At 38.9% G+C, this 21,076-nt stretch overlaps 1 protein-coding gene across 2 annotated transcripts in view; it reads left to right on the top strand.

Moving 5' to 3' along the window:
• Positions 1-21,076, top strand: part of MAMLD1 (mastermind like domain containing 1) — a 220,928-nt gene that overhangs the window by 115,945 nt on the left and 83,907 nt on the right. For both annotated transcript variants that reach the window (XM_056538824.1, XM_056538825.1), the window contains exon 2: positions 11,569-13,266. In XM_056538824.1, the coding sequence (XP_056394799.1) occupies positions 11,569-13,266 (1,698 nt within the window). The remainder of the gene's footprint in view (positions 1-11,568; positions 13,267-21,076) is intronic.

Below are 21,076 nucleotides of genomic sequence, written 5' to 3'. Positions count from 1 at the left end.
TTCTGCCATGCTGAATTTGACAGTGGCTGGAAAAAAAGACAGGGTGTGGCATGGTCAGCAAAAAAAAAAAAAAAAACTTCCGGTTTAGTCTGGCATGGTTTTGACATGAGTTTTCATACAAATGGTCCCATAATACTTTGATTGGCCATGTTGTGGCAAAGTCCTATATGTTCGGTCAGCCCAACGTAAGCTAGTGGGAGAAGAAATCAGACAGAAGAGGACAGAGTTTTGGACAGCCTTGAAGTGACTTGTCTGAGCAATGGGTTCTAAGTGAAGGGATTTGCAGAAGGGAGAGGCAGAAGCATAAGGGGGGAAATTAACCATATGCTGCATATATTATTATTTTCAATTGTCTTACAATTTAGTGCAATTTTTACATTTGTTGTACTCGAAAATCTAATTAAAAGTTTGAACAGAATTAACCAAATGGTATAGCTATGAAACAACAGTGCAGGTTATTTCAAACAGCCTGGGTTATTATACGCAGATCCTTTGTATTGTCTTCACATTTCAATGTTTAAGTCACTTTTTACATATTCAACAGCGGTAATGGTGAGGTAATTTCTTGTTGATAGAAAAAACAGATTAATGTCAATCTAACACTGTAAACATGTCTGGTTTTATTACTGTACACCTGTCTCTGTATATTTTCTATATCACATTTAAGTACTGTAGCTTTTGATTCCTATAGACAAACCTTGCCTTTATGTCCTATTAGGGCATATGTACATCATAGAGGAGGCTTCCTTTCATTGGAATTAAGTGAAAGTGGTTATTACTCTATGGTGGACAGAGTCCTTCCATATATTAGATAGTTAGAGATCCATTAAAATTGACTGTATTAAATTAAACAAAATTCCCTGTAGCAGCCTCTATTATGTCTAGGATCCATTTCTGTATTTACGTGTCGAGCAGCTGACCATTAGGGCCACATTGGGGCTTTTAATGAAGAGGTTGTCATGAGATACATAATAATGTACATAATAATCATATGTCTCATCTTCTTACCATTCATTGACCTCTGATGGCCAGAAGTCAGTATTCAGATAGTTTAAACTTTAAATTCATATGTACACAAATCTAATTCCTGTTGCATTAAAAATATAGAAGTAGTGTGAGTACTGCAAAGTTTCTTTGCCTCTTCTTTTCCTTTATTTCTATCATTTGAAGCCTGGAATAACCAGAGACAATGCTGTTGCTAGGGATCCACTGCCTCACAACCAAATGTAATGGTCAGACAGTGTTCCCCTAACAACCGGTCTGCCTAGGCCCTAAAGACAATAAGCTGGAGTGACCTGAGACAGACCGGTTGCTATGGATCCACTGCTTAACAATCTAAAGTAATGGTTACACAGTGTTTTCCCAACAACTGGCCTTGCCAGACCCTAAAGAATGCAGAAAGTTTGGCTACAGTGATACCATGTGGATCCATCTCAGTTTTACTATGGTAATAAATATATAGAAGTCAGACAGGCATGGGTAAATTACGTGGAAAGAAGGAAAGAGAGAGAAGGGATGAGTCTATGTGTATTTGTAGGCAGGGTGTAGACTGTGTCTACTGAGCAGCTCTAAATCAGAAACATTTAGAAGCAGGTGTAAGTTTTATTATACAAGTAGATTTAGTGCTTTATTGTTGTATAAAGTGACTCTTTTAGGGCAAGTTAACAATTAGAAGTGTATATTTTTGTATTGAATTCTAATGCAAATATCTCTTTTACTGCTACTTTTGAGAATAGTATACATTATTTTATTTTAAAATTACTATTTTAATTCCAAATTATATTCTTGGTCACTAGGAACACATCAGGGCACACTAGGCATGTAAGGATTCAACCTTGAAATGATCTTGAGTTTCTTTGACTGTGATACAATATATGTTTATTCTGCCATATGCATAGCTGTTATATTTTCATACCCTGCTGTTAGAAAAGAAGGCTTACCAAGATTAATGCTCTCTGCTGATATTAGCCACAAACAAAGGTCAGAAACTCGGCATGTTTCTGGAATAAATCAGTGGAAATAAAACTCCTCTTCCTTACTCACTAAAAGAATATTTGGTTCAAAGAAGGGCACATTAAATCTTCAGATATGTAGCAATTAATGTTCTACAGACAATGCGCACAATGCTCTGTAACTTATCATTTGATAACGTTTTGTGTCAAAAAAAAGATGCAAGGAAAAAAATATCCTCAAGTATCTTTTGTGATAATATAGCTGGTGCAGAGTTGCAATTGCAACTGGGCCCATAAGCCTAGAAATCTAATAGGCTCAGTTTTATAAGTAGATGCATACAGAGTTGGATTTTAATTTCTATAATTTAGAAAGATAAGTCATTCAATGATACAATGTAGCATCATATACAGAATAGAAGGTTACGTGGTAGTTCAGGAGTTTAGCTGTTGCACTAGAACGTAAGAGCCTTAAAGTGGTACTCCGGTGGAAAACCTTTTTTTTTTATTAACTGTTGCCAGAAAGTTAAACAGATTTGTTAGTTACTTCTATTAAAAAATCTTAATCCTTCCAGTACTTATTAGCTGCTGAATACTACAGAGGAAATTCTTTACTTTTTGGAACGCAGAGCTCTCTGCTGACATCACGAGCACAGTGCTCTCTGCTGACATCTCTGTCCATTTTAAGAACTGTCCAGAGTAGGAGAAAATCCCAATGGCAAACATATGCTGCTCTGGACAGTTCCTAGAATGGACAGAGGTGTCAGCAGAAGTAATTTACCAATCTGTTTAACTTTCTGGCACCAGTTGATTTAAAAAAAATAAATAAAGTTTTCCCCCGGAGCACCCCTTTAATCTGACCTCTAGTGATAAAACAATGACTTGTCAAGCCTGGATATACATTTTAGTTTCAAGAAGCATAAGGTTTATCTCCATGACCAAATTAGATTATCTTCAATATATTACAATAAAAAGTAACCAGACCACTCATCACACTAGTGAAAACATGCCTCCAAACAAACGTACTTAAAGGGATTGTCTCTTCAAAATGTATTACTAAACAGAAGGTGGCCGACCAGGCCATCATTGCAGTGCGGGCATCAGAACCCCCTGGCGATCAGCTGTTATCACCAGGGAAAGTTGAGGCTGATCATACAATATAATACTATATGAAAGGCCAACCCAGTATAACATGAACAAGCTGGAGCAACAAGGACTGTTCTTTGTAAGTGGATCGTCATTCTGGCTAGCTGAGGAGGTCCTGAGTGGGGACCATCTTCTATGATGTCCATATGTCTTAAAGGGGTTATCCACCATAAGGTGATTTTAGTACGTACCTAGCAGGCAGTAATGGACATGCTTAGGCAGGATCTGTCCTTGTCTTAGGGCTAAATGGCTATGTCATGAGATTACCATAACACTGTGGCTAGCTTTTTGTTAAACATGTATTTCCTGTTTGACTACAAATCCCACAATTCCATTTTCCTCCCTCCCACACATCAGCCCACCCCACCCATTGAAACAAAAGACCTGTGGTTTTCAATCAGGGTGCCTACATCTGTTGCATTAGTTGCAGTTGATCTCTCCCACCAAGCGATCCCTCCACCCACTGAAGCAGACAGGCTCGCTGTCATCAGCTGACTAGTGAGTCAGGTCTCGGCCGCATTGCAAGCTGGGAAAAATCTGAGACAACAGTCATTGTATGCTGGTAAAAATAAATATTGGGGTGAAAAATACCAGAAGAATTGGGAGAAAACCGTCACACACAGGTACAGACACTATATTATGAACTACACTAACTTTACAGCCCCTGTAGCATAGTCAAATAAAAAAAAAATACTGGAATACCCCTTTAATAGGGCATTCATGAGGAAAACTTGGTAGAAGAAATGGTAACAAATCTCATGAAAAATAAGACTGGGTTTACACAGTATTTTTGCAGTTATTTTTAGTTAAATTCAGCAGTGGAACTAACACAGACAAAAACTATAAAAGGAAAGATATACAGCTTTTTCTGTGTTTTGAACCCCACGTATTGCATGTTCCAATGTGCCTTGGGAAAAAAAAGGCTGGTTGTTATGGGCAACACCTTATAGGCTTTAAATCAGGAATCTTGTTTAATCTAAAAAAAAATATGTAAGACGACAAGGGGCAATGACTATTTGAGTTATTTTTCCATTTTTTACTGGCTGTTATCACATGACGTGACCTAAATTTTTGGGAGGTTATCATCTGGAGTTCATTACAATATTATTTGTATTTCTTTTAATCTATTATTTTAAATGAGTAAAACATAGGTTGTAATATGTTATCTTTAGACAGGTGATTATTGCTGTTGGTTTAAAGCAAACATATAAGAGAACTTATACTAATTGTTGCTTCCAATGACTATTTTTCCTAATTAATTGCATACTAAACCCTACTGTTCCTTATTTTACAATGCTTTTATCAAGACCACAGTGTGTTATCCACGCAATGTTCTCTACACAAAAGCTCTGTTATGAATAAGTAATTCCGATGCCTGGGTGTTTCCTATGAAATTATGCTTTTTGTTATGTTTTGTTACTGGCTGTTCCTTTTTTTAGATTTCACAGCATGAGTTCATGGTTTTATTTAGTAAAGAGCAAATAAACTCTGCTTTGTGTTCTACAACAGACTTTTAATACCCCTGAAGGCGTATGGCTTCTGTCATGTGCCCTGCACAGTTACTAACCGGGTGATTTGTAAAGTCACAAGTTAATAAATATTAGGATTAAGCAAATTCAATATTTCTGATTCATATTTGAAGTGAATTTATGAAAGAAATGCAATACTTCAGTGATTCAGACTTTTTTGATCATCTGAATGTATTAATGTAGTTGTTGGGGCTTACACTATGAGTGCAGAGTCCTATGGCAAAGTTGAAATGGAAGTCCTCTCCCTTTTTAAAGCCTTAGTCCATCCAACCAGCAGCCCTAGGTTTTTAGATAGGATGATCACTAGTCCTATTACACAGGAGTATATTGGTCTGTTTGGTCAATAATCACACTGTGTCATAGGGCAATTAGTCAGTACTTTCTGTTGAGGCACCCCACTCAATGTTTATAGTTTATTAAATAGTGTCCCAATAATACAGTCATTCAGTTCCCAAATAACATTGCCAATGAACTTCCTTAGTCAATAAACTAGGGAATGTAGATGCATCCAGTCAAGTTGCCTTTCCATAGTTTTAGACACAAAGGCCCTGATTTACTAAGAATGGAGTGTAGTTTTCTATGTGGGTTTTAACTACCCTCAAATTTTTCCACTGCATTTACTTAGGTTTCCCTACATTTTGCTTTTTTACACATGTTCTGATCTGTCTGGTTTTCCTCAGCTCAAATCCACTACATTTTCTGTGGAAACCTTAGTTAATATGGTGTTTTCGTTGACCACGCCCACTTTCCCAGATGACCACGCCAATTTTTTTTGGTTTTCTCAGTAAAATGGATAATTAGTCAGTCTTTTTTTCAATTCTGGCGCACATTCTGGTACAAATTCTGGTGCAGACAGAATATCTGGCGCACAACCCGACAGAACATGTCGGGTTTACAATAGTAAATCAGGGCCAAAGTGTGGGACTAAGGGTGCAAGCTCTGGGTGTCAAGGCCACCAGAGCTAATATGTGCTGTACAAATAAAAATATTTGTGCATTATAAATGAAGATTATTATTATTAGTAGTAGTAGTATTAATAGCATAAGTTAACTACAGCCCCTTTTGTCTTTTGCAGTAGGCAATCCAAGGGGAGGGTTGTGGATCTGCTGTTAACCCCTTAATGGTGATATATTTCTGGCCCTGTTAGGCTGGGTTCACACTATGATTTTCAAGTACGGTTTTCCGCAAAAAAACGTATACGACCGTATCCGAAACCGTATGCATAGAGAATGCATTGTAAACTGTATTCCAAATGTTGTGTACGGTGGCATCCATTTTGCCTCGGATACGGTTTTGCCAATTTTTCAACCGTAGGCAACTGTCGACCACGTTTTTGCCTCCGGTTGGAAAACCATATGCGAACCTTATGCGGTTCTTTTAACATTGTTGTCTATGAGAACCGTACACAGAATTTTAGAATACGGTTGCACACGGTTTTTCTAATCCGTTTTTGGAGTTGACACATGCGCAGAAGGAATTTCAATAGAACAATAGTAACTTTATTAAATTGCTTGAAAACTAATTCCAACAAAATAGCAAAACCGTTGGCAAAAACGGATGCAAACGGATAGAACCGTACATACGTTTTGGAACCGTATACGGGGAAAAAACATATTTGGAGTCATACAGTTGTATATGGTTGCATACGGTTTTTGCCATACATTTTTTTAGCGGAAAACCGTATACGGTTACCGTATTTGAAAATCGTAGTGTGAACCCAGCCTTACTTGAACTTTTTGGCTGTTTTTCTCTATTTAAGATAACACCCAGTTTTCAGGTAACCTTTCAGCACCAGTGCACAGATGCAAATACTGGGAAATTATCTCCTAGGTGAGCAAAAGAACCAGTGACACCCCATCAGTAGTGACAGTAGACCACAGAAGTCGCATACATGAGGCCAGCCTCAAGACCAAATAGCGATGACGTTTGGGGGGATTCTTCTAGCCACATTGGCCAATTGAGCCTCCTGAAAGACGTTTTAAAGCAATGACTTTTTTTATAACAGTAAAAGAGCCTCCAGCAATGTGGTTGTTTCAAGCGTAGATGCATATAAAAAATTGCACAGGTACATCCCTTAAAGTTAGGAAAAAATTGCCAATTATTTGTTAAATGGTAAAATGCCATGTCCTAGGTAAAACAAGCATAATGCAATAGGGCACAAACATTGAATCTATATTTGAACATTACATCGTTGTGCATCATTCTTTCCAGCCTTCGTTTGTCTTAGCCTAGAACAGATGTTATAAAGTATCACTTAGAAGCAAGTTAAAAACATCAGCCATCTTTTGAAGCAAGTCTAGTAGTACAAGTCACTATGATCTTATTTTATTATTTTAGCTTCCTTTATCTCGGTAGTCAATGATGCTGTGTTTAACTCACATTATAGGTTATGTAGCAAGATATTTAACTAGATGCAGGTAAAACATGAAGTCTGTAATTCATTTGTGTGACTAAAAATGATGTTGATTAAAATTCATTATGAACAAATAAGCATATGTGGCCCTGGTGGTATGACAGGTCAACAGGTGTGAAAATTGTGCCATGGATTTAGTCATGGTGGGGTATTTGTAACCCATGAACAAAAGATTGAGACCTGTGTGCTGTGCTGGCATGGCACCAGCCAACCACAGACTACTTATGACACTGTGACTCTATAAGAAATATTTACACATCCCGCCTAAACTAAATGTTTATTATGACATTAAAATGAAGTCCAAAAATGTTGAAAGACATGTCTGGTTTATTTCCAAGAAAGTGCCAAATCTGTCCACACATTGCGTCTGGTTATTGCAACTGAGCTCAAATTGTGTATTGTGCTGAGCAGCAATACCACTAACAACCTGAGGACACCTGTGGCACTGTTGTTGTTGCCCCTCTTCATTTTCCATACTTTAAAGGGGCATACAAAGATCAAAACTTATCACCTATCCACAGGAGAGTTGACAACTATCTGAGAGTTTGACCGCTGGTACTCCCACCAAACATGATAATGGGGATGGATCCCTTTTCCTCCCATGTGAACAGATCAGCGATCGAGCATACATATTACTGCTCTATTGTTTCTCTATAGGAATTCCCAATGACCTTTTAATGGTGAAAGAATGTCTTCTTTCTGATCTAGTCAGAAGTAGTGCAGAGAGGCAGGAGTAACCCTCATTCTTCCAATCGGTGTGGGTTACAGTGATCAGACCACCACTGTGGATAAGTGATACGTTTTAATCATGGGATACCTCTTTAAGTTGCCCATATATTTTAATTCCTCCATAAACATGCACCCCCAGGTTGTCTGTTCACATTTATTGCCACAGGGAGAAAAGATAAGTTGAGAAACAAGGCATGTTAGCATGTTAGCATGTTGACATGTTAACATTCTTGTTTCCCATGACTGTAGATGTTGAGGTAAACCAAACTCTTCCCATTCGCTTTAGATTGTACAAATCTTTGACCTATAGAATATGCTATTGGAGGAGTGGTGAGCTCAATAATACTTAATGGGTATGCATGCTTCTCTAAAATGTTGTATTAAAAGACAAATGGATCCATAAAGTATTTCTAAGAAAATATCAATTTGCAATGCACCGATACGGGGGGAAAACTGAAACTAGAGACCACCACAGTAAAAATTGCCAACCTTTACTCTTTGTGAATCGAAGGCATATGGAAAATCCTGTAAAGAAGACGATAAGCCATGTAATGCTAAAATAGAGTGTCTGCTGAGAATAGACAAAGGATAACTGCAGGGGGGCTATTAAAATGGATGAGTACCTCATCTTTCCTGAGAATCGCTGGCTCTGTGACAGAGAAAAGGGGCTTAGGTATCAGTGAGACCATGCTTAAATTCTCCTGCCGTAGGCATATAGCATGTATATTTACCAAAAAATTGCAAACTCCACAGGACTTTAGCATTCAGAGTGTACACTTTGTACAGCTCGAGTACTTGCATAAAGCTGTAGAGATTTACTGAGCCTCAGGGAATATTACCATCATCTTGGAAACAAAATATGAAGGCAATACGACATATTATTTTGTAGCAGCGTGTAAAGTCAGGCAAACCCTTAGTGAATACATTGTATTTTATTGTGTCTTGTTTCTAGCCTCAGCATATATACCATGTAAGGTTTATAAACTACTTGTTTCTCAGACACTAAAGGCCATAATCTGGTTATTCAGTAAGTAATAATTCTAAAGACTGGTGATATTTTATGTCTATGGAAGGAATTAATATTGTTATTTCATCATTTTCCTTTCAAAAGGGATTAAACACTTATTCTTGGTGTGCAGCAAATCCATGCACAAGTCCGCGTATTCTGCTTGGGTCAGAACCCAAGAGGTCCCATGCTGAATACTCCTGTTCAATTAAGAAACCTTATGCAAGCCTAAGGGTTATTCAAATCAAAAAGTTAAGAGGAGGAAAATGCTTGCTGCGAAATTCATGTGTATTTACATGCAGATTTTGATGCTTAATTTAAAGCTTTCAATTACTTCAGCGGTAGAATCCATGAAAACATCTAGATTTTTCTGCATGGTATGGTATTTCCTATTGAAGTAAGAGAGAGATGATTTCTAAAGCAAAACCGCTCTATTTTTGATGCGCAAATCGGTGCAGATTCTACCAATATGTGCATGCCCTTACACAGAGGAGGTCCCATAGCACAAACTAACTGCTGAACAATGTCTGTCATCTACCCTAACCATAACTATCGTTATGTTTGTAAAAATGTGCACAAATGACCAACTTTATCATTAACCATACAGAACTTAGACCAATTTTATTCTTACAAACCCGTCACTGAAATGTTAAACTAGTAAAATTGGTATGATGTTTTTAATAGACTCATTACCAAGATCTACTTTTCAGCAGATTGCCTGACCCACAAGTAGATGACAGGGAGATACATACATACTGTTTATACAGAAAATAACCTATTGTTTAAATCAAAACAGCCTTATAAATACAGGCAGGAACACAGTGGAAGCTAACATCAGTGTATAGATAACAGAGGTATATACAATAACGTTCAATCACAGATCAGCCTCCCCTTCCTCTAGATTGACCTCTGCAAAGATAACTGAGCAAGCTTAAAGGGGTACTCCGCCCCTAGACATCTTATCCCCTATCCAAAGGATAGATGTCTTCTATTGGGGTGAATTTCCACCACCTGTTTTTTGCAGGTACTTTGGATTACTTGTCAAATTATGTACACCATGTTGTTTTTACAGCTTTTGTCCTGTTGGAGTCTTGTTAACACCTTGATGATTTGGTGTCTTTGTTTGTTGTGCTTCTTATGGGCTATAAAGATTTTTCCTCATTACATGAGGCAGCGGTGTTAATGATAGATTAATCAAGTTGACACATAGGTCATAGCTATTAAACCAATGGCTGCGTGAACTATAGTAACACTCAGATTGGAATGCTTTGCTGTTATTTATGTACTTGGTGGATTTTTTATATTATTATTTTAAAGGGGAGCTATTGATTTTCACATTTATCTTTCTTATTTTAAGAGCATTCACATTAGCAAGTATTTAAAAAACGTAACAAATAAATATTTCAATAAAGAAACAAATATCTTTTTCTTGAAGTAGGCGCATAGGAACTTTTACATGGAAGATAGTCAAACCCACTTACAAACTACATACATCCCAGGTGGGACCCACTCCCCTATATCATACTAGATAACAGGAAGTTGGGGTCAGGGGAATTTTTTGTGGGGTCCCTAAACTGGTCTCCAAACCCAGATAGTCAAACCCACTTAATAACTACATACATCCCAGGTGGGACCCACTCCCCTATATCATACTAGATAACAGGAAGTTGGGGTCAGGGGAATTTTTTGTGGGGTCCCTAAACTGGTTTGCCTACCATTTGCCAGCCGGTCATATGAAGAGGAGCATCTTTTTTTGTATAATGAACCCTGCAAAGTCACTATTTCTAGCAACAAAAGAAAAATAGAGAACCCATGAAGCACCACATATCTAAACTTCAAGGACTCCCATGAGTGGATTCTTAGGGATAACAGTAGTTACACTTGGATGTTTTTCACTATATTGTTAATCTGGTAAAGCTAAAGTTGGCCATTCTTTGGAGACGGACAATAAAGGAACATTTGTTTGGCTGACAGTTCTCTCTCCTAGCTGCCCCATAAACAGACACACTTGGATCAGCAAAGTCATATGGGTAGAATAAGTGACTGTATAACAACCCTGCCACCTCTTTCTAAATGGAACAAAAGATTAGATGTTGAAATAAGATATTGGGGGACAGTCAGGTGCTTCTAACCAATTACATTATATGTGATGCCACATTACTATGTTCAGGATTTACAATTACTATATAATGGATTTGTGTTTAAGAATGCATGTCCTAAACACTAAAAAGAAGCTATACTTACCTACACAGATCCCCTGCAGCTCCAGTCTGACATTGTTCGGTCCTCACTTGTCATGATCATCTCCTGGTTCCTGTTGACACATAATTTTACTGAGTTAACAGATTTTGCTAAGACAAGAACCAAGAAGTATGGGTGGCGAGTGGGAATCGAAGATGTCAGACTGGGAGCTGCAGGGATTGGGATAGCAACTTTATTTTTAACACACTCCCAGGAAAACATTCCTTTACCCAGACAACCCTTTTAATGCTTGAAAATTATTATATTTAAGGAGCTTAGTTCATTATAAAATAGAGGACTTTCTTGTAAAAGATAATATATTGTGTTATGCAGTGATCCAGTAGTGCTTATTGGCCATGTTTCTTGCCATCTTCTAAAGAAGCGAATGTAAAACAGTGTAAGCTAGTGACAGTATTAATCATTATGACAATGACATTTTTCTAAGAAGATTTGCAAAACCTTTAATGCTATCTTTTTATGTTGGTTATCTGTGTAATGTGACTGTAATGCTGTGATTAACAAATAGAGATAATATTGTCTGTTCTTATCTTTCAGCTACAAGGATCCATAAAGAGAAAGCTGGAAGATGACAGTTCCCCTGTGTCCTCTGGCATAAATGATATTATATTTTCAAGTGACAACAAACGACTCTGTCTCGACGATGTTACACTTCCTATGGGCCAATCGCAAAGCACCGCCTCAAGTGTACCATGCTCTGATCTGCAACATTCTCCTTTCTCTACCAATCACAGCACTTCATCCATGGGAGTTGGTGGACACCAAGTTTTACTTGAAAATAACCATATGAATGGAGGAGGCATGGCTTCCCCATTCTCTAATGCGGATATGAGTCAGAAAGTGTCATATGAAGAAAAGAATACCAATCTACAATCTGTGGACCAAGAACTGCAGGACCTCTTGGAAGAGTTAACCAAAATGCCTGATCCATCTCCAAATGACTTGGATCTTGAGAAAATCTTGGCAGGTAAGCCAGATGATCCGCTTGTCATGACTCATTCTCAACCAAACTTAAGTACAACTCCCAAGCTCTCCCCAGCACAATCATCTCATTTGGATAACCATATCTCTAGCAAGGATTTCTCTGGTGCTTGTAGTTCAACAAATGCAGGTTCTCCTCAAATCAGACCCTCATCTGCTGGAACCAGTTATCCAATTTCTTCATCAAGCAAGCCTGCTCAGTCACCTATTCCTGCAACTCAGAGTAAAAGTCAATCACAGACTATGTTACCTGCATCAATGGCAAATATGCCTGGGACAAACTGGCATGCGCAACAGCTAAAACAACTGGCTGCTAGTAAACAAGTACCTCCAGGCAAGCAGCAAGTGCCAACACCAAACTGGCCAACAATATCACCTACAGGTCTTTCTCCACCATATAGACCTGGATCTTCTCCTCAGCAGCCTTTCAGCCCACAAAATGTCATGGTACCTAATATGAGCACAGGAAACTTACAGGGAAATCCTATACAAAGCTCACAAAATGCAATGCTGTCAAGCATGCCTTCATCCAGCAACCCAAGCAACAGGCCTTCTCCACCTTACGTGTCAGAAAAGATTGCAAGTCCAGCTCTTAACCAGCAACCTTTCAGCCCTCAGAACTCATTGTTGCAGAATATTACTACGAGTAACATCCCTGCAAATACTATGAAAAGTCCTCAAAACAATATGGTGCCGAATATGGCCCCTACCAATGCTGGACCTTCACCACCCTATCAACAAGAGAAGCTCTCAAGCCCAGCTTTGCACCAACAGCCATTTAGTCCCCAAAACACATTGATGTCAAGTCTTACCCCTACAGGTAGCCAGTCAAGCCTACAGAATTCTCTCTTCAAGTCAATGACCACAAACCAGCCAAAAAATATGAACATGATTATGCAACAGCCATCCAATGGCTTGCAGTCTGGGATAGTCAATGACAATTCAGGTGGTCACGACCAGTTTTCCTTTACCAACACCAAGCCACTGACTCATTTTGCGCCTGATTCTGCTAACCAGAAAATGAACTTAACATCAAATCCCGGATCATTAATTCATTACCTTCAGCAGCAACAACAGCAGCAGCAGCAACAACAGCAGCAGCAGCAGCAGCAACCCCATCAACCTGCACCGGGGCAGCAGAGCCAGCAAGTCAGCAACAATCAGTTTCTCCAACAACAGATAAGGCAATTGATGCAGCCTTCAAGGATGCAGAGACAAATGCAGCCCAGTGGTTTGCCTCCTCAGTCTAGACAGGTAAGAACTCTTTATGAACAGATCTGTACTCAAGTCAATGGGCATCCTGTAAACTTAACATTACAGCATAAGGTTTTGTTGCATTTACCACTTTCTATACAATTCTTGGTGCTACCTTACTATACAAATGTATGTACATTACAAAGAAGACTTTTTCTGTTTTCCAAGCCTTTATATCTGGGCTTTATTAAATGTTTTTTTCATTTTCAGAATATACTGCATAAACAGAGAACTCTACTTGTCCTGTATAGTTTTTCCGTTCTTGACGGCATTTGCACTTTTCCTATGTCTGCTGTTGTGGAGAACAAATCCTCCTAGATGAATATTTAGAAGTCAGAGAAGTTCTTCCCATTTTTCCTAGTATATAGCTCATTCTGGATGTAACAAAGGTCAGGAAGGAAGCATATTTTAAAGATAGATAAGAACAAGAATAGCTGTGAAACAGGAGGATCATAGGCTAACAGGAAATGCTAGGAAATTCTAGGATAAAGAAATGGCAATAAAACCAGAATGATCTAAAATGAATGTGTATTGTACCTCTAGTGTAGATGGATCTTGGTTCAAGTATTAGGGAATTGTAATATAAGAAAGAAGAAATATAATCAACTCATCAATATGTCTATATTTAGTTATAGTTATATTTTATTTGAAAAGTGATATATCAATGAAATTTTCTGTTATTCGTCCTAAATTATATATATATATATATATATATATATATATATATATATAAAAAAAAAGAAGGGAATGAAGCAGCACGCTCAGAGGCAAAACAATCTGTGGGTGCAGGCAGTCTCAGGGACCCCGGTCCTGGGTCCAAAAATTTGCAAAAACAAAGAAGTGGCTCCAGCACACCGGAGTATCAAAGAATGAAAAAGTGTGAAACACTTTTTCATTGTTTGATACTCCGGTGTGCTGCAGCCACTTCTTTGTTTTTATATATATATATATATATATATATATATATATATATATATATATATTAAAAACAAAATCTAAATAGCCTAAGCATAGCAAAATGGAAAGCAAAATATGCTAAGCAGCTCTCTGATGTCAGCTTTTCCTCCAGTGTTCAACTCCTTAAGGAAACCTCCATACGGAGAGCACCTTAAAGACATCTGGAGACTTTTGGGCCATTTATACTCCACTGGGGATTCTGGTGAAGGGGATATGCAAATCGGCTCTCTAATGCTACCTTGGCTATGGCTAACACTGACTCTATGGCACTCTCCTTATAGAGAAACATTACCCATTTTGCCCAGGAGTAATAAGGAAATGATATATGGGGCTATCAGAACCATAGATATTATCACACACAAGTAGTGTAAGATCAACTTTTTTCTAAATACTTACAATATATTCACTTAGTAGTATGTAAATACCAAGTATATAAGGATAGGTCCTAAATCGCTTCTGCCAAAACCTTCATCAAGCAGGGAAATATAGAGGCACCTTAACACAATTCAGGAATGTGCCCTGTGCCCTGTGTCATTTGTTGCTTAACCTGAGGTACTCCTATGTTTAAACCCTATAGATGATGAAATATTGGCCAATTGCCTTTCAAGACAGCAGCATTATAATTTAAATATGGGGATTAATAATGTAGCAGAGGAGACACTACTAGTCAATATTCCTCGTTTCTGCCACTGGGACATTTGAGTCATCTTAGCCCCAGTGAATGAGCACTATATATGAATTATAATGTTATCTGTTATCTTTGTCCCACATTATGGAAAGTCATTTAGTGTATCTCTAACATGGGGTTTAGATCGTCTCTGAAGGATCCTGCAAAAAAGGTAGGAGGAAACACGTATGGAGCTAAGGGCTTCCTAGAGATATACCGTAAAGATATAACTTTTTGAGAGGGCTGTCCTTTTTACTACCTAAAGGGATATGTCAGAGGGAATGTTAGGGAAAGGACTAGAGGATACAATATACATTCCCATAGAGAAGGTGCCTATATATTTTCTTGTTTTTTAAGACATTGGTAAAAGCTAGAAGTTTTGTTGGTCGGGACATATTAGGCAGTAGGTAAACAATAAGTAGTTGATGTGTTGGAAATTTGGAAAAATGAGCGACTTTGACATGGATCCAATTCTGAGGGTTGGACAACGGAGTCAGAACACCAAATGGCAAGTGCCGTAGGGTGTTCCCATTATGCAGTGGTTATTACCTAACTAAAGGGAGCCAAATAGTAAAATGGCAACAGGGTTTAGGAAAGCCCAATTCTTATTTATACACAGGAGAAGTGAAGGCTACCCTGTCTGAGGGTAATCCACTGTCCAGCTTGGAACGAAGTGTTCCGAATGCTGTTTTCGCGCTGCGGGGGGTCGTCCACGCCCCTTTGTGATGTCCAGGACATGCCCCCTCTATGCAAGTCTATTTGAGGGGGCGTGACTGCCATCACGCCCCCTCCAATAGACTTGCATTAAGGGGGCGTGACTGTGACATCATGAAGGGTCATGACCTACCCCCGCAGCGCGAAAACAGCGAACACTTAGTTCCACGCTGGACAGTGGAGTACCCCTTTAAGACATGTAGCTTTAAAGTTATCTCTGATCAGTGCACTTTCACTAAACTAATTAAGATATCTAGAGAAAGAAAACTCTATAGTTAGTATTCCCTCTCTGCTTTGCTGCATATATGAATTACCTTTAACCCTATTGTAATTGTACACTACATGCCACTCCACTGCCTAACGATGAAAGATAAAACTTTGACCTTCAGTATACTTATTTGGGGACTATTTCTTGGATCATGACAATGCTCCAGGCCCCTAGCTAGCTGGCTCCTGTTTCTTATTCTCTTGGTCAAATTGGATTTTATTTATTAAACTGCCCAAATTAGTGAAACGGTTCATTATTTTACAATAAAGAGATCTAGTACAATTTAAGACTGGAACTAAAGCTGCAAAGCACTTTTTTCCCATATAATGGAAAGAGGTGCAGCTTGTGTACTGAGGAGGAATGTGGATGGCTGCCAGTTGGAGTAGGAACACAAAGACATGAAATTTGATCCTTGTAACAAACAGGGGAGCAGAGGGAAAGGCACAGCTGTTGTGACATAAACCCACAAGAACAGCCTTTTAGGTACTTTGTATTTCAAGAAAAGACTCCTAGAGATATTAAACTATTCATAATCTGAGCAATGCACCCCTAGCATTGCATGCTTCAAAGGGAAATAGGGCACAATTGTTTTTAATGTATTTTTTGTTTTACCTAAAACCCCAAGTGTTTGTCAACTATTAGACTAAAAAGCATATGTGTCACTATATTAGAGCCCCAGAGGGAGCATTAAACAGAGAACCAGAAAACAGATTTGGGACTACAAATGTTTGCAGGTTGTACATTTCTTAAAGTGTTAACCTAACATTAGTATATTTAGGAATTATAGTACTAGCAGCTTTCAGGTTTTGCGGCTATCAGGTTGACTTGAGAAGTTTTTGGGCCTTAAAGGGGTACTCCGCTCTAGACATCTTATCCCCTATCCATACGATAGGGGATTAGATGTCAGATCGCGGGGGTCACGGCGCTGGGGACCCCCGCGATCTCCCTGAGCCGGAGGCTTGTGAGGTCATGGCTGCACCCTGCTCATGACTTCATGGCCATGCCCCCTCCCATAGACTTGCATTTAGGGGGCATGGCCGTGACATCAAAAGCAGGGCGTGGCCGTGACATCACGAGCCTCCGCCCCGCATCGCCAGTCATCCGGCACAGAGCGAAGTTCGCTCCATGCACCAGATGTCTGGGGTGCCGCAGCCAAGATCGCAAGGGTCCCCAGCGACAGGACCCTCGCGATCAGACATCTTGTCCCCTATCCTTTGGATATGGGATAAGATGTCTAGAGGCGGAGTACCCCTTTAATGATGTAGTATTGAAATCCTATTTAATTGGAATTTATAGCTAATAAGATTCACATTAAGATAAAAACATTCATGGAAGATTGTATACAATGTCCGACCCAATCCCAAAGACAAGCAGATGTTGGGAGAACCAGCTGAACTTCTCTAATGGGTTATCCTGTCTTTTTTTGTTTCTGCTTTTTAATTGATGGTCCCTAAATATTACAATAGAGTGACTCTGCTTCTTGGCGCCCCTGCTGGCCAACTGTTTCCAAGATGCTTCGGCAAGAACAATGTCCCTTTATTGTTTACACTATTTTATACTACATTGCACCATCACATTCATAGTGATTGTTAATGGTATTGGAGCTCTGTTTTTATTGTGCTATATGAAGTGGCTTAAACAGCACAAGGGCACTTGCCTATGAGACCACACGCCTTTCATGTTGGTCATTGTGGGTCTTAAGAGACACATCCACATTGATGTAAAGGTATCTAAAGATGGAATGAATATGCAATCTCCACCACAGCACAAATAATCAGAGGTCCAGGATCAAGTGGAAAGGCTTCCAAGTTTATTCACACCATAAATGTGATAGCGGTGCAACGTTTCGGCAAACTGCCTTTGTCAAGCATGGAATGAGACATAGATTATTAATAAAAAACTGATGAACCAAAATATTAGGAAGTATAACAAAAACAATTTGACTACATGTGTGTTTGGTAGATTTTTGCATCTGAGCAACAAATAAATATACAGTAGGCAATAGACAACAGGTAAATGATACTGAATAGAGTGAGTCTATATGGTGAACATACTGGACAAAATCAATGTATCAAAATTTTGCCTCTGACACTATTTATGGATTACCATGGGTAAGGACAAAGGCAGAGAGCGATGATATACTGTCTACCGCCTTGGTGACAGAGTTTGGGTAGAATAAGAGAAGGTTCATTTTCTGCATATCTTTACAATCTTCCATGTCCATGCTGAGGACACTGAAGCTTCACAGATGTGGCTACACAGAGTCTCAGCTTCAGCCTCACTCCTCACATCAATAGTTGCGTTTTGGCAAATTTTTTAACACTAGCACATTATATATTGACAACCACTCAAATACAATTATTTTCAGATCGAGATATTGATTACTGTTGTGAAAAATGTCAGATTGTGGTTTCTAGGTTTGACCATAAGAAACCATTCTGGGGGACCACCCTGCATCTATGCAGAACTTACAGATGTCTAGTTTTGATTAGTTCCTATGATAAGTCCAAATTATGGTGTGTTCTGTTGGACTTTTGAAAGTCAGGGTAATTGTTTAAAGGGGTACTCTGCCCCCTCCCACAGACTTGCATTGAGGGGGAGTGGCTGTGACATCACGAGCCTCCGCCCCACATCGCCAGTCATCCGGCACGGAGCGAAGTTCGCTCCATGCACTGGATGTCAGGGGTGCCGCAGCCGAGATCCCGGGGGATCAGACATCTTATGGCGGAGTACCTCTTTAAGCTAACCCTATTCTTGTATTGCAGTTGAAGAATCAGGCGGGGAGCTAGAGTTGGACGATTTTTATACCAAGCTAAGTTGGGGAGATGTAACCTAAATATTTGCTAGTTTTGCTGTTTTGAAAGTTAAATGAAAGCACATATATCCATATATATATAGTGACCCTTTAAAATGTTATTTTGTTGATATTCTTATTTCAATATGTTAATCACAAGATTTGACCCATAGAAACTAAGTATTCAAGTGTAAAAATAAAACCACGAGGAAATACAATTGGCCACAGCTTTTCTCATGCCTTTCTAAATGTTTTTTTAATCAAGTGCACAAAATGATTTAATTTCCATCAAATATGAAAAGCAGCTGCTATGGAAATGTGCATGACTGAAATGAAGATGATTAAACAGTGTTTGTCGTAGAAGATGTAGCAAGCAAAATCCTAAAATAACACTAGACGCTATATATACAATAAAATTATTTTAATGTTGCATCAATGGAGCTTGATGGATGCCAGCTCATCAGATATTGTGGATTATCAGACAGCCTTAGAAAAGTATATACACATATATATTAACTTTTTTAACTAATGCTTCTTTTTTGGGCTTTTACATTACATTTTCGAGTTGGAAACAAGTGCCCCAGTGTTAAAGTGTCAAGATTATCGAATGGCGGATTAAAGACATTTCTAGTATAGATATATATATATATATATATATATATATATATATATATATATAGTCATTTGGTTATAAATGATGTTGTGAGACTTAAATGAAACTTTTCGTGGAAACATAAGCCTCAAAAGGCACTAATTCTACTCACTGCACCTGCTCCAGATGAATCCTCTATGGGGTAATGTCTGGTTGCCTGAGCGATTGGCAACTATGGATTTCAATTTGTGCCTTCTTCCGCTGTGTGCCAGAGAGCTGGTGCTCTTTGCCCATCTTTAATCTGTTCATGGACTTTAAGTCCCATTTTCTAGGGCTGGCACCTCTATATATCACATAAATGCCATACTAGCTGGCAGGGTCAAGCACACAGCCCACAAGGTATATTTGGCATTCCAAATACCATACATTGAAATTCCCAGTACTTTAGTGACTGGACAATGACAGAATAACTGCACCCAGTCAATGACATATTTTGTGACGGCCACCATTATGTCCACTTAGGCTATAGGTCTAAAGAGAGGTTTGTGGCCTGCATAATAACAGGTAAAGCTATCAGCCAAGGGCTCTCTTATATCCACCAAAAGGAATAAAATAAAATAAAATAAAAACTACTCATACCTAGGGGTCCTAAAGGCTTAGGGTTTCTTTTATTAATGCAGACTCTTGGGTACGGCTCTGGCAGATCAATAATCGTTTTATGAGCCTTTTACATGACCCAAAAAAATTGTGCCCCAAACCAGTACAAATGATCACTGGATTGTTCACGCAGCCCTTTTTTTGATTTTTTTTAAATCAACTGGTGCCAGAAAGTTAAACAGATTTGTAAATCTTAATCCTTCCAGTATTCATCAGCTGCTGTATGATCCACAGGAAGTTCTTTCCTTTTCGAATTTCTTTTCTGCCTGACCACAGTGCCCCCTCCATTCATGTCTATGGGAGGGGGCGTGACGACCTTCACGCCCCCTCCCATAGACATGAATGAAGGGGGCGTGATGTCACGTCCCCAGTCCCGGAAACCCGGAGGTTTCCGAAACTGGAGACTCAGCACCCGCATAGAATGCGGGTGCTGCAGGGAGATCGCGGGGGGTCTCAGCAGCGGGCTCCCCGCGATCAGACATCTTATCCCCTATCCTTTGGATAGGAGATAAAATGTTTTTGCCTGGAATACCCCTTTAAAGTCAGTTTAGCCTGCACCAATGTGATCATGACTGGTGCCATAACCAAGAGGCATATTTGCTTGGTGTTTCTACCTGGTGAACATTAAACATTATCAGCCTCAACAGGGCGGTTCCTAAGATGAGGGAAAGGTTCTTAGGGGCCTAATATGGTTCTGTACACAATACCTTCATCAGGACTTTTCCATGCCCTAAGATATAGATTTCTTTACATACCCTTGCTAGTTTATTCTACACAAGGTCCATTTTGCATTCACTATAATACCTTAACTATACTGTTCTAAAATTGTCTCCTATCATTTTTGACTGCATGAAACAGCTTGTCAAAAATATCCGAAGACTGTTCCAGCCTTATGGGGCTCATCAGTATGAGGCTCTTGTTTGACTCAATGGAATGCAAAAAAAAACAAAAAAAACTATCAAATAGCCATTATTATTTTCTCACACAGATTTTTTTTAACATAAATATCAAAGCTTAATGTTTCCCTTCCAGTGCCAGATGCTAATGTAGGGACAATGGAAAAGACATCTGTACTACAGTGCTGTCAGATCAAGAAAGCTTACCCACAATCCCTCAGGCATCAGTGTGGGCTTTCCCTTGTGGATTCCTGTTCTTAAAGTG

The sequence above is a fragment of the Hyla sarda genome, chromosome 9 (assembly GCF_029499605.1).
Source record: "Hyla sarda isolate aHylSar1 chromosome 9, aHylSar1.hap1, whole genome shotgun sequence".
In the NCBI taxonomy this organism is placed as follows: Eukaryota; Metazoa; Chordata; class Amphibia; order Anura; family Hylidae; genus Hyla; species Hyla sarda.
Note: the sequence above shows the minus strand (reverse complement) of the source record. Positions and strands in the feature narration are given on the sequence as shown.